This window comes from Phragmites australis, chromosome 1, assembly GCF_958298935.1.
Source record: "Phragmites australis chromosome 1, lpPhrAust1.1, whole genome shotgun sequence".
In the NCBI taxonomy this organism is placed as follows: domain Eukaryota; kingdom Viridiplantae; phylum Streptophyta; class Magnoliopsida; order Poales; family Poaceae; genus Phragmites; species Phragmites australis.
Genome location: NC_084921.1, coordinates 14,424,097 through 14,445,225, shown reverse-complemented (window position 1 = coordinate 14,445,225; position 21,129 = coordinate 14,424,097). Strand labels below are relative to the sequence as shown.

General features: G+C 43.4%; 2 protein-coding genes across 2 annotated transcripts; both read right to left on the bottom strand.

Moving 5' to 3' along the window:
• Positions 1 to 12,067: 12,067 nt before the first annotated feature.
• On the bottom strand, positions 12,068 to 14,607 carry LOC133910710 (polygalacturonase At1g48100-like). The gene is made up of 4 exons (XM_062353013.1): positions 13,855 to 14,607; positions 13,592 to 13,756; positions 13,430 to 13,468; positions 12,068 to 13,312 (listed from the first exon to the last, which is right to left on the bottom strand). Exons 1-4 carry the CDS (start codon positions 14,305 to 14,307, stop codon positions 12,521 to 12,523), a joined length of 1,449 nt encoding a protein of 482 aa, XP_062208997.1. The 5' UTR covers positions 14,308 to 14,607; the 3' UTR covers positions 12,068 to 12,520.
• A 3,396-nt stretch (positions 14,608 to 18,003) lies between these two features.
• On the bottom strand, positions 18,004 to 20,927 carry LOC133887956 (large ribosomal subunit protein uL15m-like). Its single transcript, XM_062328000.1, has 3 exons — positions 20,913 to 20,927; positions 20,732 to 20,821; positions 18,004 to 18,287 (listed from the first exon to the last, which is right to left on the bottom strand). The coding sequence occupies exons 1-3, from the start codon at positions 20,925 to 20,927 to the stop codon at positions 18,024 to 18,026; spliced, it is 369 nt and encodes a 122-aa protein (XP_062183984.1). The 3' UTR covers positions 18,004 to 18,023.
• Positions 20,928 to 21,129: the final 202 nt, after the last annotated feature.

Below are 21,129 nucleotides of genomic sequence, written 5' to 3'. Positions count from 1 at the left end.
GCACGGCGGTACTAGAACTACTCCCAGAGCAAACTAGTACCACTACAAGCCCGCCCACTTATACCGTCGATGTTCAGGCCCCAAATGACCACAGCTACAAAGGCATTCGGCTCGCCTTACCATTAGATCGGCATGTGGTGAGTACTATAAGTGCTAAAGCCGACAAAACCGACGATCGGTGCTTCAACAACGCAAACAGTCTACGGTGTCCAGTTTCCTCTTCCAACCTACCCAGGCGAACTTCACATCCGGGAAGGATAAAAACCTCATAGAACCGCTCACATCTTGTCTCATACTCACCACCCATTGCTCGCGAACGATGGAACATTCCACCGCTCGACTTCTACCGGTGACCTATGCATTGCTAAGCATTTAAGTCAACATGGCTATAAGGGTGCGGGTAAACAATATCTCGAGGTAGAGCGAATGCAACCAACATAGGATCTACCCATTTATACCCGACACCGACTCACTAATCATGCAATATACATAAGCATAATTTATCAATTTTGAACTTCATTCAATTGAACAAAGGTGCAATATGCTTAGTTGCTTGCCTTGCTGCTCAGGTGGCTACCTATAATTACCCACGCAACACTCACATAAATCTAGAAGATTGGAGTCGTCTTCAACTGCAACCGCTCCATGCTCCAGCTCCTTGTTCACTAAACAAGAAAGCGTGCAATGATGAGCATGAATGAATGCAACAAGGTATGCCACAATGCTCAAAAACATGCTGGAAGTATAAGACATGTGAATCAATGCAACTCTAAACGATCTAAACAAAATCTGAAAAATAACAGGCATCCGGAGTATCCGGGCTGGTTCAGAGTATTCGGGTTCGGACACTCCGGGTGAACCTCCGGAATAGGTGCTCGGTTACTGCCTTTTTGCTTGACTGACCTGGAGTATCTAGGTTCCAGAGCCTCTGGGCCATCCTCCGGTGAAGGCTCTCGGTTAGCCACTACTCTAACTTAACCCAGAACCTGCGGGTTGGTCCAGACTATCCGGGATGTGCCGGGCACTCCGAGTGATGCTACGAAAGAGGCTTTTGCTTATTCAATAACACAATTACCTGGAGTCTCCGGGCTTACTCGGATTATCCGGGTGATACAGACTTGGGTTCTTCACAACTTTTCACTCGGGTGATTCAACTCACTTTACAAATCTGTGCTACACAAACATGCATATGCCCCATCCAAAGGATTCTAAACCAATATCGCACCCTAAACCCTAACCAATTTTGAACACAATTCGACGGACAATTTCTTCTGAACCTGGAGTATCCGGGTGAGACCGGAATATCTGGGTCAGCCCAGAAAACTGCTCTCGAGTGGATTTTTGGTTGATTTGAGTTGTGATCTTTTTCAAGCCTAAATGGAACATGTTAGGGATAGTCCAAGGATCCTAGAACTCACTCATCAACTAGCAACATGACTCTAGAGGTCATTTTTGACCAAAACTCCATTTTTGCTCCAAAAAGCTCAAGAACATCAAGAACTTCTCGATTCTTCCAAAAAATGAAAATGGATTGGATAGATGAGTAGCTCATGAACTAGAAAACGCAATGATACCACATGCATACCTTGTCTTCGCTTCTAGAGTGCAGATTCGAGGGACGAGTGAGAGAGATCTTGAGAGAGAGGGGGCTGAGTGAGCTATAGCAGCTGTGCTGCTCAAGTGAGGGTGTGGGGAGTGAAGAGGAGAGAGAGGGAGCAGGTGGTGCTGCCTCATTTGGTGGTTGGGATGGTGGGGCCACTTGTGGGGCCCATATGTTAGAGAAAGGAGGTATTTCCAATGCGATTTCTATTCTTTTCCCTTCTAATTTTCTTTCTCTTATTTGAATGACTTTAAACGAATTACTTTAGAGTTACAAAACAAAGTCACACAAACTTAAACATAATGCTTAAGAAGCATAATTATACTTAATTAGGTGATTACGGATTTAGGACGTGACACACGGCCATGGCTGAGGCTGGCTGGTGGGGTGACTCGGGAGATGCCAACTCTAGGAGAGTGAGGAGAGGGGTGATCTGTATAGGGGCTGGCGGGGAGGGAGTGATAAGGTTGACACATGGATGGGTGGATTGGATTTGGGTGGCGCACAGGATGAAGGAGATGGGACCGAGGTGGGATCTCACACAAAGAGAGAGAGAGAGAGAGAGAGAGAGAGAGAGAGAGAGAGAGAGAGAGAGAGAGAACTTAGAGATTTTTTAGGCTGGACGTGGATGTAAATGTGATAAAGTGGATTCAATTGATTTTTTGGGTTCAACTCCCAGGTTCACTGTTGTCTCATTAAAAAACCGGCAATGATACTATCACTACTGGTTTTTGTTATGAGCCGGCAGTGATAGGTTACTATCACTGTGTTTTTCTTATGAACCGGTAATGAAAAATATATCATTGCCGGTTCTAATTGTTTCGGCAGTGATGAGACAGCAAAAAAAGAAAAGAATATTCTAGATCAAAACTAACCCAGAACACCATATCATTCAATTAGTCCAGCCACTAAGCCTGTTTTCATGAACATGTTAACCAAATTATAAATCTCGGTGTTCCATGGTCCCGAACCTAATTAATGGAACTGATAGCTGGTAAATTCGTTAATGTGGTTAACTATTGTCACGACATTAAATCAATAAAAAACATGATTTGCCCAAACAATCATAAAATATACTTTTATTATTTGTATGATATTTTAAGTAAAACAAAGCTTGTATGTTTAAATTACTCTCTATTATCAACCTTAACGTTATGAGTGTATAGATACCTATAAAATCTACTATTTTTTATGTAAAAAACTGATTGTTCAATCATATTATATGATGAATTTAAAACCGAACTAATTAGCAGAACCGCCAAAATGACTGCATACAGTTATTTCAACTTGGTTAGGGACTGTGTTCTATCATCTTTGGGCTACTCCAACATTTGAAAAGACTCCATGGATTGAGGCCAAGGTACTTCAAAGCTCTGATTCTAATCTCCGTGCAACCAGTACAAGGCATACGCGACCAGGGAATGGTTCTTGCAACCAGTACAAGGCATACATGACCAATCTTTGTGCGCCATCACATAAATCCGTGACTGGCCTCACTGGTCGCAGGGCCGGATCTGACACAACCTGTCTAATTGTATTTATTGACATCCACTCAGTATTTTCCTTCCCCAAGCGCCAACTCTAGTGGACGGAGTCATGGACGGCACAAAGGAGCATTGTCTTGTTTCATTGCATTAAACGCTACGGAGTGGGACTTTCACAGGTCGATGTGGCACCGCACGACGAATAGGACGTTGTTAGCAGGCCGATCAATCAAGTGGTTAGGGATGGTCCTCCGTAATGATGGCTTCGGTTAGATATTATGATGAGCAGTGTCTTCTATTTGGACCCCACATGTAAGTTCTCCTCCTCCATACTATATAAGGAATGAGGACCCTATTTGTAGAGAAGGGCAGATCAAGTCTAGCAGCCAGCAAGAACTACCTCTGTAACCAATTAAGATCCTCCATAACGCAACACACAGGACGTAGGGCTATTATTCTCCGGGAGGCCTGAACCTATATAACTCCCTGTGTCCCTGAGTCCATCGTACAAGCACACATCGATTCCTGAAACACCGTTCACGCACCCGCTATCTAACATACCACGAAATAATTATCAGGGACTAACCCTCGACATTACCAGACAGTGGAAAAGAAACAAAGGGTTGCCTGTCAGAAACTAATTTTCATGATAACTATATATACCATCAGGCACTTGGAATGCTCACGTCATTCTTTCGCTGATGGAATTAGTCTTACGGTCCCCCATCGAAAAATATTTTCCTGATGGTTTTTGTATTTGTATTTCTCTTATGGTTTTATATGTATTGTTATATGTATTAAAGAATCAAATTATATACCTTCAGAAACTAATTAACTATACATTCAATGATGACTAATGTTATATGTATTAAAGAATCAAATTTGACATGAATTTAATTTTCCCTTCGATCTGCATGTGTGACAGGACGACGCACATACTATTGTATTATCTAAACTTGCTATCCCAAATTTTTAAGATTAATTTTGATGGATTAATATAATCCATGATGTAAAATTACACACACACACACACACACACATATATATATATTCTTGAGCTAACTATTTGTGCACACAAGAAGTTGATCATATACTAATTCATATCATATCACATATGCCATGGTTACTTCCCCCTCCCCCCTTCTTAATATAACACAAGAAGCTAACTTTTGATAGCATGCATATGTAGTTGTGATGTCATTCCATTAATTTCATTTCTCTAAGTATGAGATTTGAAAGATTGGTGCAAACAAAATGGTAGATTGTGTAAAATTACTAGAATATATTTCAAATGTGTTGCTTTGTATATATACATATAATTCATTTTCAGTACTCTTGATTCTTTTTCTTTCCTCTATTGAAAACAGAATATACTACACTTGATCCTAGCTTCTCTCCTCTTCCATTTTAAATGATAATCCAGTGTGTCATCTAGATTGTTTATAAATTCTTTTTTTTTAAGACAAACGATAATCTAGTTGTCAATTAAGTACCATAGAGCAGAAGAGGAAAACAAACCGTAAGAAACCACAAGCACAGAGAATGCTCACACTAGAGGCCACTCCGGCATAAGATAGGGCGGATAAGAACCCAAGCTTGTACCCACCGTCGTCCTCTAGCAACAGCGAAAGTCAGCACTCATGGCATAGCCCGAGCCCTGTTCTGTGCGAGCCTCTGAGCCGATGTTGGGCAAGTAACTCCAACTACAATTCCGTCGAAGAGGTATTGAGATGAGTCAATGCATTTCATACTTCTTGAATGGAGGAGTATTCTTTGTTCATGTCAACCCCCTTGTTTTTTCTCTAGATGGAGGAAGTGCAGTCTCAAAGTCAAGTAGTGGTGCACGAGCCCAAAAGCCAAGGTCACAAACACAATGGTCAACGGACAAGGTTACCATCATACGAATCGATGCTGACGGATTACCAACAGATGAAAAAGTCTTAAATAGATTATGGAGGGTTGCATGGCTCATTGTTCGGGAGAGGGTGCCAATAACGATTAATTTTGATGACCTTTTGACGAAGCAAAGAGGGACTTGTTCGATAATGACATCAAGGAGTATCTGGAGTACCCTGGAAATATGAGTGAGCATCAAACAATCACCACAGTCAATGTGGTAATGAAAACGGTCTCAAAACTTCACCGAAGCTTTAAGAGCAAGCTTGTTAATTAGTACTTAGCTATATGGGTGGCGCCATTCGACAGCTACAAGCACTTGAAAGTAGAAGATTGGGATGCTTTTTTGCAGATGAATAGCTTAGAGTAGTTCAAAAAGAAGAGTGAGGAGAAGAAGTAGCTTCGAGCTAGGAACAAGCACAGCCACAGGACCAGCGCAGGCGAGTATGTGGGGAAAAGGGCGAAATAACAGGCAGAGGATGAAGAGTTGGCCAAAGAAGGCAGTGAGGGTCCGTAGTTGTAATTTCTAGGATGATCGCGGTCATATTTACATGCAAGGGGTGAGTTGTCCAAAAGCAGAGAAATCACATTTAGAAATAGCAAAACCTAGTCAATTGAAGAAAAATTAAAAGAAAAGACATCTGAAGCTAGCCAACATTCTTTCACCAGGGTCAGGGAACAGGATGTTCTCTCAGCGACGCTAGGAAACCCTGAGCACCCAGGTCGAGTGCGAGGTGTATCCAGTTCCCAGGGCTAGAAATACAGCTTTCCCGAAGACCTCGGAATGTACAAGAAGAGGAAGAGGTCAGGTGTAGTAGACATGGATGCATTGACACGGGACATCACCTAGAAAGTTTATGCAAACATCATGCAAATGCTTGCAGCACAGAGAATAGAGATTTCTATCCCAGATGAAGCTAGCCCCCAAAATGCATGGAAGAGTAGTTGCGCCTCCAAGGAGGTCGATCAACGAGTAGCCTCCGTGACTGAGCCGGATACAATTGACCTCCTAGAAGGGCCTATGCCTTGTAGCCTTGTAATCAGGCTCGGAGAGTATTACATCAAGGTTGAAAGGGGCTAGGTACTTCTAGATGTCCATATTTACATATGTGTCCTTATGCATGCTAGCTATGTTGTGGTTACGGTGGACATGGTACATAGTAATGCCACTGATCACATGTTGGAGCTCCCTTCCAATGATGAAGTCACAACTCCGAGTGAATCTCTTCGTCAAATGACCCAGTGAAAGAGGGGCAATATCGTGGTATCCAATACATCCTAGTATGGACAAGCTTCAAGTGCATCATCACTGCGCTCCTAACTTCCAGAGAAGGCAGCTTCAATGCCTTCTCCTCCTCCAGAGAAGCCGACTTCACTGCCTTCTCCTTCTCCAGAGAAGGCAGCTTCACTACCTTCGGCTCCTTCAGAAAAGTTGGCTTCACTACCTTCTCCTCTGCATCCGGTAGCCCCTCTTCCAGCTCCAATTCTGCCTCCCCAAAAGAGCCCAAGAAGAAGGAAAAGGGAGTAAGGAAGAAAGGCTCTAAGAAGCACATGCCGAAGAGGTCGAAGACCATTGTACCGGCAAAGAAGTCTACAGATATTGGAGCAGCATGGACTAGTGCCAACATGAAATATCAATATGGGAAGCCCTTGATGATGGTAGATGACCTAACAAGAGAAGGATAAGCATGTGGTCATTGGGACTTACTGATCATTTGCCTCATACGGAACTTGGTGTGGTACCTCGACTTATCAAGACCAGTAGAACCAAAAGGTAAACCTGGAGAACATGATTACAATACTGTAGAAGGACTCCTCGATGTGTAATTTCTGCCTAGCTTAGTTTACATATTTAACTTTTCTAACATTCAAATGTTCCCTAATCGATCCCTCTTTATGTAGGGCTTTTGATAAGTACCTTCAAGCTGATCCTAATTACAACATGAAAGACGCCCGCAGACTGACACACAAGACCAGGTTTGCAACAAATGCTACCAAATAGATTACCAAATGCTCTTTATTGCTGCTTTTTTCCTTTTGATCTAACAATATTTTTTTGTCAGCAGTGCCACCAACAACCACCAAGAAATGCATGCGGATTCTATATTGTGTGAAACATGCTCCTCACGATCCGAGCAAAGGATATGAAATCCCCCGATGTAAGTCCAATACATGATTATTCATGACTAATTTCCATAATTAGTTTAATTCGATGATAACATGGCATTGGTTATGCATCAAATTATGCAGGATTTCTAGGCCTTTTTTATGACGGTGCACTCCCGAGGATTCGACAACGGATCACCAAGTTCATGATATCTGAAGTTATCAATCCACACGACGAGTTGCACTATAGAAACTCGAGGTTGTGAGATCTTATATAATATGAATTGATTAGAACTTTGTAACCTTTACGATTTTATGATGAATTGATTAGAACTTTGTAACCTTTTTGATCCTATGATGAAGTGAGTTCTTATATAAGTGTGTTTGTCGATATGGATTTGGTTACATTGTTGTTGTTTGCATGGAGAATACGGCTGTCAAATCCTGGCTATGCTCCACACTACTATAGAAATAATTTAGTAGGATGCCCTGTACGGATGGTTATTTGGAGCCATCTATGAAAAAGGTATCATAGACGTTCCAAACTAGAACCATCTGAAAAATAACGAGGAGTAATTTTCATGAAGTGGGACGCTTTATTACAGACGGTTCACATTTAAGAACTGGCTGTACTATTAATACAGATGGCTCTAAAATATGACTGTCTATACAAATAACGTAGTTCAGACGGTTCCAACACCGCGCATTCTTCTTTGCACCACACGCAATGCAGTTCATACGGTTCCAACACTGTGAGTCCCGCTTTGCACCACAAGCAATGCCTATTGAGAGCTTATCCTCAGAACCTTATCGTCCCACATACATCCCTAGAACCTTCTCTCACCTAGATCTAGAGTGCCCCTCGGATCCGGCCCCTCCCTCCTCATCTCTGGTGAGCTCGCCGGTTGGAGGAGTGGGGCCGGCCCCTAGCTCCATCCTCATGCTCATTGTGTTGGGGCTCATCGTCGCTATCCACTCCATCCTCGTGCTCCCAGCTAATGTTGCAAAATGGCATGCGTGCCAGAGGGCCATCTACAGTGGCATTTGTAGCCTCACGCTCCCTATGAAGACGCTCTGGCTCGCCGTCTACATCACTGATGCCGTCATCGCTGATTACAAAGGGGAGCTTTTCGGCTTCTGTGCTCCTCTCGTCGGCCCCTTCAGTGAGCTCCCTCCATTCCCCCCTTCGATTCCTCCTTCCCTAGGCTCGATCATGAGTCCTGCAGCCGCCACCACCATGTCGCCCCCCTCCTTGCCAGCCACTATAGCTCCATCATCTGAAGGCCCGATGCGAGCTCAGCCACAGCAGATCCACCTTTCAGCCACAATGGCGACGTGTGTGTGCCTGGATGGGCAAGCTTATTTGTGCGCGCAAGGTTAGGGACTGTGTTATATCATCGTTGGGCTACTCCAACATTTCAAAAGACTCCATGGATTGAGGCCAAGGTACTTCAAAGCTCTGATTCTAAGGGAGTTCGTAGTTCAAGCCAATGCAGTCCACTGAGGATCCAAGAATATTGAAATTCATGCTTTTGATTACCTTACACTTTCAGCAATAATTAATGGCCAAGTAAGTTCCTCTATGTAGAGACTTGTTCATGTTATTAACTTATTTGTGTCAAATCATACTCAAATTACATGCTGAAAATTTAGGTCCTCTGTGTTCATGGTGGTCTTTCTCCCGATGTACGTATGTTGACCAGGTTGGTTCAGCCTTTCTTTTCATAAATTTCTTATAACAATCGGTCAGCATAGATGTTGCTTATGAATATTTGCGTGTATGTGATCCTTCCCCTTTTATATGTGCAATTATAAGAAACATGTATCCTTCCCCTTCCCCATTGAGATTATTTCCTTGTAGATGATGAGTGGTGGCGATGGTATTCCCGAGCATCAGACATAATTGTTGCTATTTTGTAGACTGTCGTTGCATTTGATTGATTCGGCTAAGTACCTTAACTTTGCAGGTTTTGCTGACATTATCGGGATAAGGTATGGCTCAATGAAGTTGCCATTCAATGAGAAGAAGGGCTGTATCTCTATGTTCATTTCCAGTTTCCTGCTATCAGCTATGTAGGTTTTTGCATCAAATGCATTGCTAATTCTTGTGATGTGTCTTGGGAGATTTTTTTGGGTTAATGACACATTGGTCTGTTTCATTTTAGAATGCTCTTCTATTTCTCAAGCCTTGGTTAGTTCATGTTAGCTTGGAGGAGGCATTGGTAAGCTGGTCCTTGTTGCATTGGCAGCCACCATAGTGGAGTGTATTCCTGTCACCGATGTTGTAGAATGTAGATGACAATATCTCTGTTCCTTTGGCCACCATGTTGGTAGCTTTTATGTTGTTTAGCTCCGCCGCACAATGACTAAATTTTCGTTGTAAGGAACACTATACATTTTTATAGACGGAGGTGTAGAAGTATGGGTCACAATTTTTTTTTTATCTTAATATTGACGGTTCTAAATTATTTAGAACCGTCTGTAATTATTTGTCTAATATAAATTATTACTATAGATAATCCTAGTTTAGAACTATTCATATAAATTATTAGTAAAAATAGTTCCAGCTTAGAACCATATGTACTAATCATTTGTATAGACGGTTCAAAAATTATTTGTATAAATCTGATTCGTACAGACTCTTTTCCAAACACAATTTGAAAAAGTGTCTCGCACGGGGTTTTTGAACCGTTTGTATAAATTATTTCTCTATTAGTAAGAGGATGCAGCCAAGAAACATAATAATTTTGTAGGGTAACTTACACATAAATGACGAGTAACCTCTTCACCTATCACTTATGTTCTTTTTACTCGTCATTTATGTTTTCACAGAAGTGACGGACGAAGAGATTACCTATCACTTATGTTTTAATATAAGTGATAAGTAACTAGATTATTTGTCACTTATGTCTTTCTCTCTAGTATATGAGAGATGTACGTCAGTGGTAGGTCATGGTTACAACCCATCATCTATGACTTCACTGATGATAAATTCTAACCTATCACTTATGACTAGTCATTATTATATATTCTTAGATTTGTCACCAATGATATTTATCGCCTATCATCTATAGTCTTTTTTTATGACGAATGTATCCTGCTGTTCCGTGGTCAACTCCGAGTCATCTCCGGCAGCTAGCGTTTAAGTACGTACTCCATCTCCCCATGCTTTTTCGCAACCTAACTGGACGGAGGCTGCTCGTGCACAAATTTACTAGCCACCAGCACTACCTAGTTAGTAGGAGTAGGATAGGATTACCAACCGAGCTGATCGAGCCAATTAATTACATGCTGCACCATGTTGGTAGCTTTTATGTTGTTTGGCTCCGCCGCACAATGATTAGATTTCTGTTGCAAGGAACACTGTATATTTGTACAGACGGAGGTGTAAAAGTATGGGTCAAAATTTTATTTTATTTTTATTTTTTTATTTATTATAGACGATTCTAAATTAGAACTATCTGTAATAATTATTTATCTAAAATATTAGAACTATTTATATAAATTATTACTATAGATGATTCTAGTTTAAACTGTTTATATAAATTATTAGTAAAATGATTCCAACTTAGAACCGTCTGTACTAATTATTTATACAGACGGTTCAAAAATTATTTGTACAAATATGATTTGTACACTCTTTTCTACACATAGTTTGAAAAAGTGTCCCGCACGAGGTTTTCGAACTGTATATACAAATTATTTCTTTAGAGTACGAGGATGCGGTCAAAAAATAGAACAATCTTGTAGGGTAATCTACACATAAGTGACGGGTAATCTCTTCACCCATTACTTATGTTTCTCTTTACCTATCACTTATGTTTTCACATAAATAATGGGCGAAGAGATTATCTATCACTTATGTTTTAATATAAGTGATAAGTAATTAAGTTATCCATTACTTATGTCTTTCTCTCTAATATATGATAGACGTACGTCAGTGATAGATCATGATTACGACTTGTCACTTATAATTTTAGTAGTGATGGATCCTAATGATTCATCATTTTCATCACTTATAACTAGTTATCAGTAACGTATTTAAGGTAATGGATGCTTAGACTTGTCGCCTATGATATTTATCACCCACCATCTATGATTTTTTTTAATAACGAGTGTATCCTACTGTTCCGTGGTCAACTCCGAGTCATCTCCAGCAGCTAGCGTTTAAGTACGTACTCCATCTCGCCATGCTTTTTCGCAACCTAACGGGACGGAGGCTGCTCGTGCACAAACTTACTAGCCACCAGCACTACGTAGTTAGTAGGCTAGGATTACCAACCGAGCTGATCGTGCCAATTATGCCTGCACCGTCTCTCTCTCTCTCTCTGCCACGCGCCCATAATTATGTCAACATTTTACCGTTTCAAGCCGTCTAGAGTCGCGACATTATTTTTCGTGCGTTGGGGACTTACGGCATTATCAGACAGAAAGTTATTTGGCTTGCATTGGCAGGGCCCTGAGATATCATGAGTAGGTGGTCTTCAACTTTGTGTTTGCTTTTCTTCATCCCATTCAGTGGTGACTTTATCGTACGCACCTTTTCATTATTCAACTTTGAGCTCCCGTACTCTACTTCCATTATTTCGAACATATTTGCCACAATTTGATATCCATTATTCTACAGTTTTGCCTTCACCGCATAATAAGGTAAAGACTATAGAATACGTAGTTTTAAATTGGGTGTGGTGAGATACGTGTACCTCCTGTGGTGTACGAATCAAAGTGCATATCTAACATTACAATGTGTAGGGAAATAGTCCCTTTAAAGGTAGAAAAACTGTACGTCTCTCACTAAGCCACAAAGACATAGAAGGTCAGACATCCGTCTAGCAAAGATATGTTCGTGGTGATTGGCACTTGGAAATCCCTAGTGAGCTGCGAGCAGAGGAAAAAAAAAATCAACAAGTGTTTAACATACGCACAACAAGAGACTGCTACAGAAAAGCATGAACACACCTCCTAGTCACTGTAATCGTAAAAACAGGCCAGCTAGCCATGCCCATGCACGCGGTAACTGCTCAACCCATGGCAGCTAGTATTGTACATAGTCAAAGAATACACGAGTAATCATGCCTTTAAGCTCCTTTTATCTGCACTAACATACTCTTCTGTCTTTTTTTAACTATGTTCCTTTTCCTCTAAACAAGTACTCCCTCCGCTCAAGAATGCTAGATATATTTTGTTTTCAAAAATCAAATTTTATATATTTTGATCAATAATTAGTCAAATTATAAGTATGTTTAGTATATAAAAATTAAACAACTAGATTTATATTTCAAAACACTTTCACATTATATTGATTTTGTATCTATAGCTATATATTTTGTGAGAAAACAATGATCAAAGCCTAACTTTAAAGAAATCGAACCAATACAAAATATGTCTTGTATTGTTCAACCGATGGAGTTGCATGCAGCAGGATCCAGGTCAATCATGAGTAGCATTTCAAGCTGCTGTCATCCTTGAAGTTCCTGGGCACACCTTGGATCAGGCACGGCACGGGCGGCACGGTGGGCGTGGAGACGTTGCCGTAGACGTTCCAGCAGAAGGGGTCGTCGACCGTGCCGCCGGAGGCCGGCAGCAGCTCAACGTCGGAGAGCGTGATGTTGGTGCACGGCACGGCGTCGCTGCACCCGAAGTGGATGGGCGGGCTGCGCACGTCGTAGGTCCCCCGGATGCCCGCGTACGACACGCCGGAGACGAATACGGCCGTGGTAGCGTTCTCGCAGCTGTGGGAGAGACAGTAGTACTGGTCGATGATAATGGGGTTGCGCACGGCGTCCATGCGCACGTTCTCGAACGACACGGACCCGGACCCGCCCTGCCACGTCTTGATCCTCACGCCGTTGTCCGAGTGCCGGATCACCGCGTTCCGTACCGTCACGTTGGCGACGCACGCCAGCGACGACCCCGGCTTCCCCAGGCTCCCGATGCTGATGCCGTGGCCGGGCCCGCAGGTGACGTTCTCAATGTGGACGTTGAGGGTGCCGGCGCCAATGGAGACGCAGTCGTCGCCGTTGGAGACGACGGAGTTGGTGATGAGGACGTCCTGGGTGTTCTCGACGTGGATGCCGTCGGTGTTGGGGCTCAGCGCCGGGGAGCTGATGGACAGGCCGCTCACGAGCACGCCGCGGCAGCTGTCGAACCGGAAGTGGAACTCGGGGCTGTTCTGCACCTTCAGACCTTGCACCGTCACGTTGTTGCTCATGAAAAACCTCAGCGCCTGATGAGAGCACACAAAGAAACAGATCAACGTCAGTCAGACTAGGTAGTTCTACAAGACAGGTAATGTGGCGGTTAATACGGTTAAAGTCGTTGCTCTAGCTGCTAGGCTACTTACCACTGGGCTGTCACAGGATCCGTGGGTGCTTGCTCCGCCCTGAGGAAAAATAAAAAAAGCGACCGAGACTTTCAGATACTGTAACTCTGTAATAATATAGTATGCACTAGTACTTCAGTAACTCTCGTAGCTCTGTTACTATGCTAGTAAACAATAAATTACCCTGTGAGGCTTGCAGGGGAGATCCCACCACTTCTGGCCCTTGCCGTCGATGAGCCCGGCACCGCGCAGCGACACGCCGTGGGCCTGGTAGAACACGAGCCAGTTGCGCTTGCTGTTCGCCGGCCACGTATTGGGATCGCTCGGCGCGACGATCGTCCCGTCCAGCTGAAAATACACGTATGTCATTGGAATTTCAAAGTCGACAAGCTGATGAGCGTCGGAATCGACAACGTCAGAAGCTTGCATTTTCCTATGGCGGCTACCTGGATCGTGACGCTGCCCTGGCACGGGCCGGTGAAGACGGTGGTGTGCACCAGGAACGAGTACCCGGCGGCGGCGAGCACGACGCCCGGCCCGTCGTCCTGGCACGCGGTGTCCCACGCGGTCTTGATCGGGTCGGTGTCGTCCGTGACGCCGTCTCCGACGGCGCCGAAGTCCTTGACCACGTCGTACACGGCGACTCCGCCCGCGGGCGCGGGAGCCGGCGCGCCAGGCGTCGGGTAGGTCGACGGCGGCGGGGCCGGGGGAGAGGGCCGTGCGTGCGGAGGCGCCCGACTCGGGCTCTCCGGGCCCGGAGCGTGGGACGGCGGATGCGAGGGGTTGTGCCTTGTGTGCTTGGTGTGATGGTGGCGGCCGTGGACACCGTCGCAGAGGAAGCTCGAGGCGACAGCAAGCGCGAGAAGCAGAGCAATGGCGGTCCTAGCGGTGAACCCCATTACTGCGACCAATCAATCTGAGCTTTGCGCAACTAGAAACAAGATTGCACACGGAGCGGAATGGTGAATCTCGGATCACTAGGCGTGCTTATATACACGCGAGCAGGTGGAGAAGCGAGTGCTACGGCGTGCGCGCTCGCTGTCGGGGGATCTAGCTAGCTAGCTAGGATGACGAGACTGCTCGAGGCGAGGCGGTTAGCAGTAGTAGTTGCCTTGGCAATTGCGCGGATTTATAGGTCGCGAGAGGCGCGCCTATGTGCGGGAGCCGTGCGAAGTAGGAACAGGGAGGGGGAGGAGGAGGAGGAGGCTGAGGGCGGTGGTGGTGGTGGGAGTGGTAGTGGAGGTCTCATCAGAGATATGTGGCTGCTTGGCCATCTGCGTCGAAGGCGGGCCGGTTTTCTAATGGCGGCGACCGACCGACCGATCCATCGGTGGGCGTGGCCACGGGCGCCGGCCCTTTTGCTCGCTTTGAGTGTGCGCGGGCGCGGGCGCGGCCACGAGAAAGATTGCCAAAAGAAAGGAGGGAGACGACCAGCTCAATTTGAACAAGTGCTTGTTTCTTGTCATTATACAAAGAAAGGGAGGAATATTCAACTTATTATAGACGAGCTTGCAGTAGTGCTTGTTTCTTGTCACTCGGCATCCATCGGCGTCGGCGCATGCTTGCTGTCGCTGGCGTTGCCGTTGCTGTTCTTTCACGTTTCTTGATGTTATGTGCGTATCTCCATCTACCCATGTTTGTATCGATCGCTTTCGCTTTTCAAGGCATGCATTGGACAAGTTGGACCAAAATCTTTCTTCTTCCGGGCACTGTATCATTTCTTGTTCAAAGGATTAATTTGCGACATGGATCCCGCAATGCGATTGGTCGAGCTCGATGCGTGCGTGTGAGTGCACGGGTGGAGCTATCGTGATAACGCCACCACTAGAGTGGAGTAAACGCGTAAGCTTAACTAGGTGGCGCTTTACGGATTGGATTAACCTGATCGAGGGGCGGTGGCAACCGCCATTGGAGCATGATAGACCTTGGGATTCGAGTGCGTGCGCTAGTTTTTTAATTGCGGTAATTCGACGGCCGGCCACAAGATTTCATGGTACTGGAGTGGTCCACTTGGCGCCAAAGTGCAGTGCAGTAGCATACTGTTGAGCTGAGGTCGGTTCGGTAGTAGAGTACTACTAGCTAGTCACTCTACTAGAAGATGTAGTAACATACTAGCATGACAGCGTACGTTAGTTGGGCATTAGTTTAAGGCAGTCGGTTTTGCTATTCTTTCCATTATCTGAAACCATCTCTTGGTGCCTGGAAGAGCAATAGTCATTCTACATTACTATATGCACCGGCAGGCCATTACCAAGACAGAAAACATGCCACTGAACAAGTAACTCGATGCATCTACAGCAGCCAGCACAAAATTCTTCGCATGCATGTCACCCTCACAGAACTGAGTTACAAGAACTATATGTGCGGTGGCTAATTCCTGGTCTTCAATGATCCCGATGGTGCGTAGTATTAGTAGACTACAACTTGTAGTTTTTAGCAGTGTCGTAAGGAGTGCATTCAGCTGTGGCACTGGCATTGCCAAAGTTGAACAGAGAAGCCAAAGATGCTACTCGGTTTCTCTTTTTTGTTCTCACCAGAAGAAAATCAACTGAGTTCGCCATGCAAGGACCTAATTTTGGAAGTATTAGGCACAAAAACGTGGTATACTTAACTGCAACTAAGTGAAGTAACCATTCAAAATTGTTAAGAAAGTACTTATCTTTTTGCTGACAAAGGGACCCTTCTTTACTGCGATGAGGCGTTTCTAAACTGCAGATGCTACTTACACTGGCCATCCATCCAATCCAAGTTTGTACCACACTTTGGGTGGATGGAACTCCGGAAAAAGGGAGAAACCAGCAGCCGATCGATCGATCGGTCGGTCAGGTGAAAATATAAATAATGTGTTCTAAGCTAACATAATAGTTGTTCCATACCTGTGTGCAGAACGGTGTCTGCCACTTATTTTTCAATCGACTGGGGTCTCCATTTGGATGTGATAGCTCTTTTGTATATAATCTCCATTTCTAGTTGGATGGATGGACGCTCAGAATTCAGATGCTGCTGCTCTCATCTTGCTTACAAGCTGTAATAGAATATAATGTCAATCTTGCATCCAACAAATGGGCACTATTACAGAACATGCTATAAGTAGCGTCATATCAGTATCGGTTGTGCAAAAATCGCGACTGAAGACGTATCAGTGCCGGTTGTTATACTCCCGCGCACGAATAATGACTGAGACGCTAAGAATCGATACTGATAGTCAGTGTCAATACTGGTTCCATATAGAAATGCACTGAAGCTAAGTCTGGACCTGAAATTTTGATTGAATCCGATTTTGGCTCACCCACCTTGCGTCTGCTCACGCTCGGCGACTGATAATACGTGTTCAGCTCGATCCCTCTCATCCACTCAATCTCTCCACCTTATCCTCTCTCTCTGGTGTCCCCAATCACCCGCCGCAGCCACCATCACCACCGTGTCTAGCTTGCTCCCAAGCCTTCCTTCGCCTGTGCTGCTGGTTTGGCGCCACTCTGCTTGGGCTTCCTAGGCCGTGCGCTTGCCGCCCAGCCTATGGTGGCGGAGCCCCATCGCGGTGGCGTGTCCATGTTTGTGAGAATGGTGTGGGATGGGCCCCTCTCCTCGGTGCACCTCATCATGCAGGGGAGAAACATCAAGGTACCACATATAGTCTCTGCTCATCAACCCCTTTGGCTTTGCTCCCTCAATCTCCAACAATTTTCAAAGTGCTTGCTCTAATCATCTCTTATGTTCTATTCTGTTCTATTCATCTGGGCTGCAACCAAGACATTGATTTCTTCTTCTGGGAGTCCGAATCAATCGTTTCTCGGTCAATCAGGGCGGAGATCCAACAAAGACATTGATTGATTTCTTCTTTTGGGAGCTTGCAGCAGCGGTAGGGCCAGCGGTGACAATGAGCTCCGTCATGTGGGGCAGTAGTGGGCTCGGCTCAATGCATCGAGCCGACTCGTTTACTTGGCCTCTTTTTTTTGTTTTACGGAAAATCTCATCAGTGCCGGTTCCAAAATCGGCACTGCTAGGCTTCGACTATCAGTGCCACTTATGGAGTGCCGGTTCCAAAATCGGCACTGATGAGGTTTTAGGATCGGCATTGTTGACCTATTTTGGAGTAGTGGGGGCAAAACTAAGATCAGGTCTACTTGTTGCTGGCGTGGAATATGCTATGCGTGATTTCAATGTTGACTAGCTTGTCTTCTTTTTTGATTCATGGGTTCAGTGATTCATGATTAAACCTGTTAATTTGGATGGTGCTTCACACTGCACTGCATCCCACAATAAAATTCGTTCCCAGTCATTTAGGCAGCCAACTATCAGGATATATTCATCTGGCAATATCAAGAGATATTAACCTGGATCGATCGGGATCCTCTTCAGATACCCATCCGGCCATCCGGGTGCTGCTGCTCCCTCCAAATTTGTACTCGTGAAAAATGACTTTCACCAGTCCAAACGACAAGCTAAATTAAGAAACTGCGGCCAAGGGATCTCATTCCAAAAGGAATGGATCTTCGAGATATAACAGTCCATTCTTATACAGGCCCTGCTCGAACTAATGCAATACACATTCTCAGGGGCCTGTTTGGTGTGTCGAATGAAAAAGGTGCCTCCAACGTGCACCCATCTTATGCAATCACACGAGCAGCGTCATGCTTTGCTGCAACTCTAGTTCCTCTGGTGTGAAGGGAAGTGGCTTTGTTGGTGCAGGCAGGCAGCCAATGCTATCAACCTTGTCTCGCTGCTTGGGCGGAGGCCTCGCCGCTTTTGGTAACAGTTGGCCCTTCTTCTCAATCCACTCGGGCTTGAGGAGCGCCTGGAATCCATTGTAATACACCAATCTTACTGTTCCACCAGCTGCTTCGACGGCAGCTTTTGCCCTTGCTGTCTCCCTTGATACCTGAAATTTTCAGTGCATGTACTGTTTAAGAACGGATTTCTGAATTCAGGAACCAATATGTAAAATAACACCAGCAACCGCAAAAAGGTCATGAATGGCCGAATTAGGGCAGTAAAGTTCAAACTTATCCACATCAGCAATATTCAGGACTGATCTAATCTAGTCACCATCGAGACAACTGAAGGAAAATCATCATGTTGCTCTTTTACTCACCTACATCATCCCATTCAAGACCACTTTGTCAAGGAAAAAATTATCAATAACAAAAATTTATCGGAGGTTAGCGATAAACAAGATTTATCGGATTTATCGGAATTCTATCGGATTTTATCAGATTTATCGGAATGCAATCATGCTGAGTACAGATAATGGCTTTTTGGGACAAAATTTGAAACAAAAAGCTCAATTTAACTAGAAAATCACGTAGATTGTATCTATACCATTTGACATAAAAAATAACACATAAATGAAATAGGATTGGAGGAGTGGTCTGGCGGCCTGCAGCCTGTGGATCGACGTTTTGTTGCTCGCGTGTTGGATTCAGGAATCAAAAGATGTCAAATTCAAAAATTACCAAAATTTTTGGCCAATAATAAATTTACCGGCCCCGCCGATAAACAAGATTATCTGGTTTATCGATTTTTTTCGGTGATAAATTTTTCAGTTGGTCTTACGCCAAATGATATTGATAAAGAAATCAAATCATCTGTACACGGCATGGTTGCAAGCTAAGGAACAAATGTCCATGTTCATGCTTTAAGTTTGTGCCGTCGCATGCAGCAATGAACAAAAACAATCATTGTAGGTAAAGGCCAAAGATTCATTTTGGACTTCAAGAAGGTATATATGCTGGACGTCGACGGGATTGAAAGGAAATTGAACTCCCTAATTAGCTTCAGGAAAAAGCCATTATCTGTACTCAGCATGATTGCATGCTATGGACAGGCTAGTAGATCATGTGGAGAAATAAAGTGGTATTAGTTTAACGAAAAAAAGTTCTTTTTTCTCAATAGATGTCCAATTTCATGTTTCAAACTTATGTCATCAAATGCAGCAAGACGCAGAACATAATCTTTCTAGGTAAGAGCCAGGCGTTCATTTTGAACTTTAAAGGTAAGCATATCGTTCCTGACAAGATGGCTTGCAAGCACTACTAAAAAACTATTTCTAACGGCAGGTGGTAACTCGTTTTTATAGATGTTTAACGTATCCGCCTGTGATCGAAGGTCTGTAGATATGAACAATTTTTATAAGCGCAAAAAAGACCGTATGTGAAAATCTATTACCACAAGCGGTTCACTTAAAAAACCGCATGTGAAAATATGTTTCTATAGGCGGTTCTTTAAACGGACCGCCTGTGAAAAATTTATTTCTACAGGCGGTTTGTTAAGCGAACCGGCTATGATAATCCGTCCCCGAATCAATATTTTTTGATCTGAAAAAAAGCGAATTTTTTTTTGACCAACCAGGCACCCCCGCGGTCGCGACGTCGCTTACAAGTCACGCGTTTTTTCGCGTGAAATACGCACGTTACGCAATTTTTGGCACTTGAACTCGAAACCTCTCAGCTCGAACGAACCCTCCTCACCATCCCACCAAAGAACTACTAATAACCATATTAGCATATCTAATTCTTTTGATATCTTTTATCCGAAAATTCAAATAATTATTTGAGCATCTAAATTACTTCAAATGAAAAACTTTTCAACTACAAAGTTGTAGATCTCGTCGAGGGCTATAATTTTCATATAAAGTTTGTTGTCATCCTACTTCGTATGAAAAAATTATAAATTTTTTAAGATAAACTATCACCTATTTTCACAGACGGTTCACCTAATTAATCACATATAGAAATGACTATCAATTATTACATGCGGTTCACATAAGGAACCGTCTGTAGAAATAGGTGATAGTTTACCTTAAAAATTTATAATTTTTTCATACAAAGTTGGATGAGGACAAACTCTATATGAAAATTATAGCCTTTGACGAGATCTACAACTTTGTAGTTGAAATATTTTTCATTTGAAGTCATTCAGATATCCAAATAATCGTTTGAAACTAAACGATTATTTAGACATCTAAATGACTTCAAATAAATAAAATGTCAACTACAAGGTTGTAGATCTCGTCGAGGGTTACAATTTTCATATAGAGTTTTTCCTCATCTAACTTCATATGAAAAAGTTATGAATTTTTTAATGGATGGTCATTTCTAGAGGCAGTTCACATAAGGAAGTACCTGTGAAAATTTATTTACGGTCCGTAACCGCAGGAGGCCCTTGCCAACTGTTCAGGTGGTTTTTCAAATAAACCGTATGTGAAAAGATACCTTAGGTGTCTCGAAAAATAATTTTTTATAGTGAAGAAAATAAGAAACTATAAGAGTAAATGTCACTCCTGATTAGATACAAATATTTTATTTAACTGGAGATTATATTTACCTCAAGGTGAATCGGCCATTTGATTTCTTCTGCTCCACGGCCTATTAAGCGAATTCCGTCCTTTATTTGCTTCCCAATGACATTTGTATCCTGGCTATGTGGGATACATATGTTCATGTGATCAAACAAAAAAAAAAAACAACAGAAGCATACCATGTTTAAACAAAAAAAATCTAAGTACCTTCAGTGTGTTCATTGTGATCAGCTCAGAGGAATCAATTTTTCCAGCATTGATGAGCTTTGCAATTTTCCCCAGTCCACAGGGCTTACCAGATGGAAATAATAACATCACATATTGTCATACGTGCTATTGCAGATCACAATTCGAATAGGTTCAAGTCATGCATGAGCATGGATCACTAATATTCACAATTTGCTCAATATAATCATACCATAGA

What these genes read in the sequence shown, in the direction of transcription:
- LOC133910710 (XM_062353013.1), bottom strand. Translation starts at nt 14,307, where the DNA reads ATGGGGTTCACCGCTAGGACCGCCATTGCTCTGCTTCTCGCGCTTGCT. An exon ending in AGGGCAGCGTCACGATCCAG is followed by an intron (nt 13,757 to 13,854) that starts GTAGCCGCCATA and finishes GTGTATTTTCAG; the next exon opens with CTGGACGGGACGATCGTCGC. An exon ending in GATCCTGTGACAGCCCAGTG is followed by an intron (nt 13,313 to 13,429) that starts GTAAGTAGCCTA and finishes TGCTCTCATCAG; the next exon opens with GCGCTGAGGTTTTTCATGAG.
- LOC133887956 (XM_062328000.1), bottom strand. An exon ending in AATGGCCGATTCACCTTGAG is followed by an intron (nt 18,288 to 20,731) that starts GTAAATATAATC and finishes TGAAAATTTCAG; the next exon opens with GTATCAAGGGAGACAGCAAG.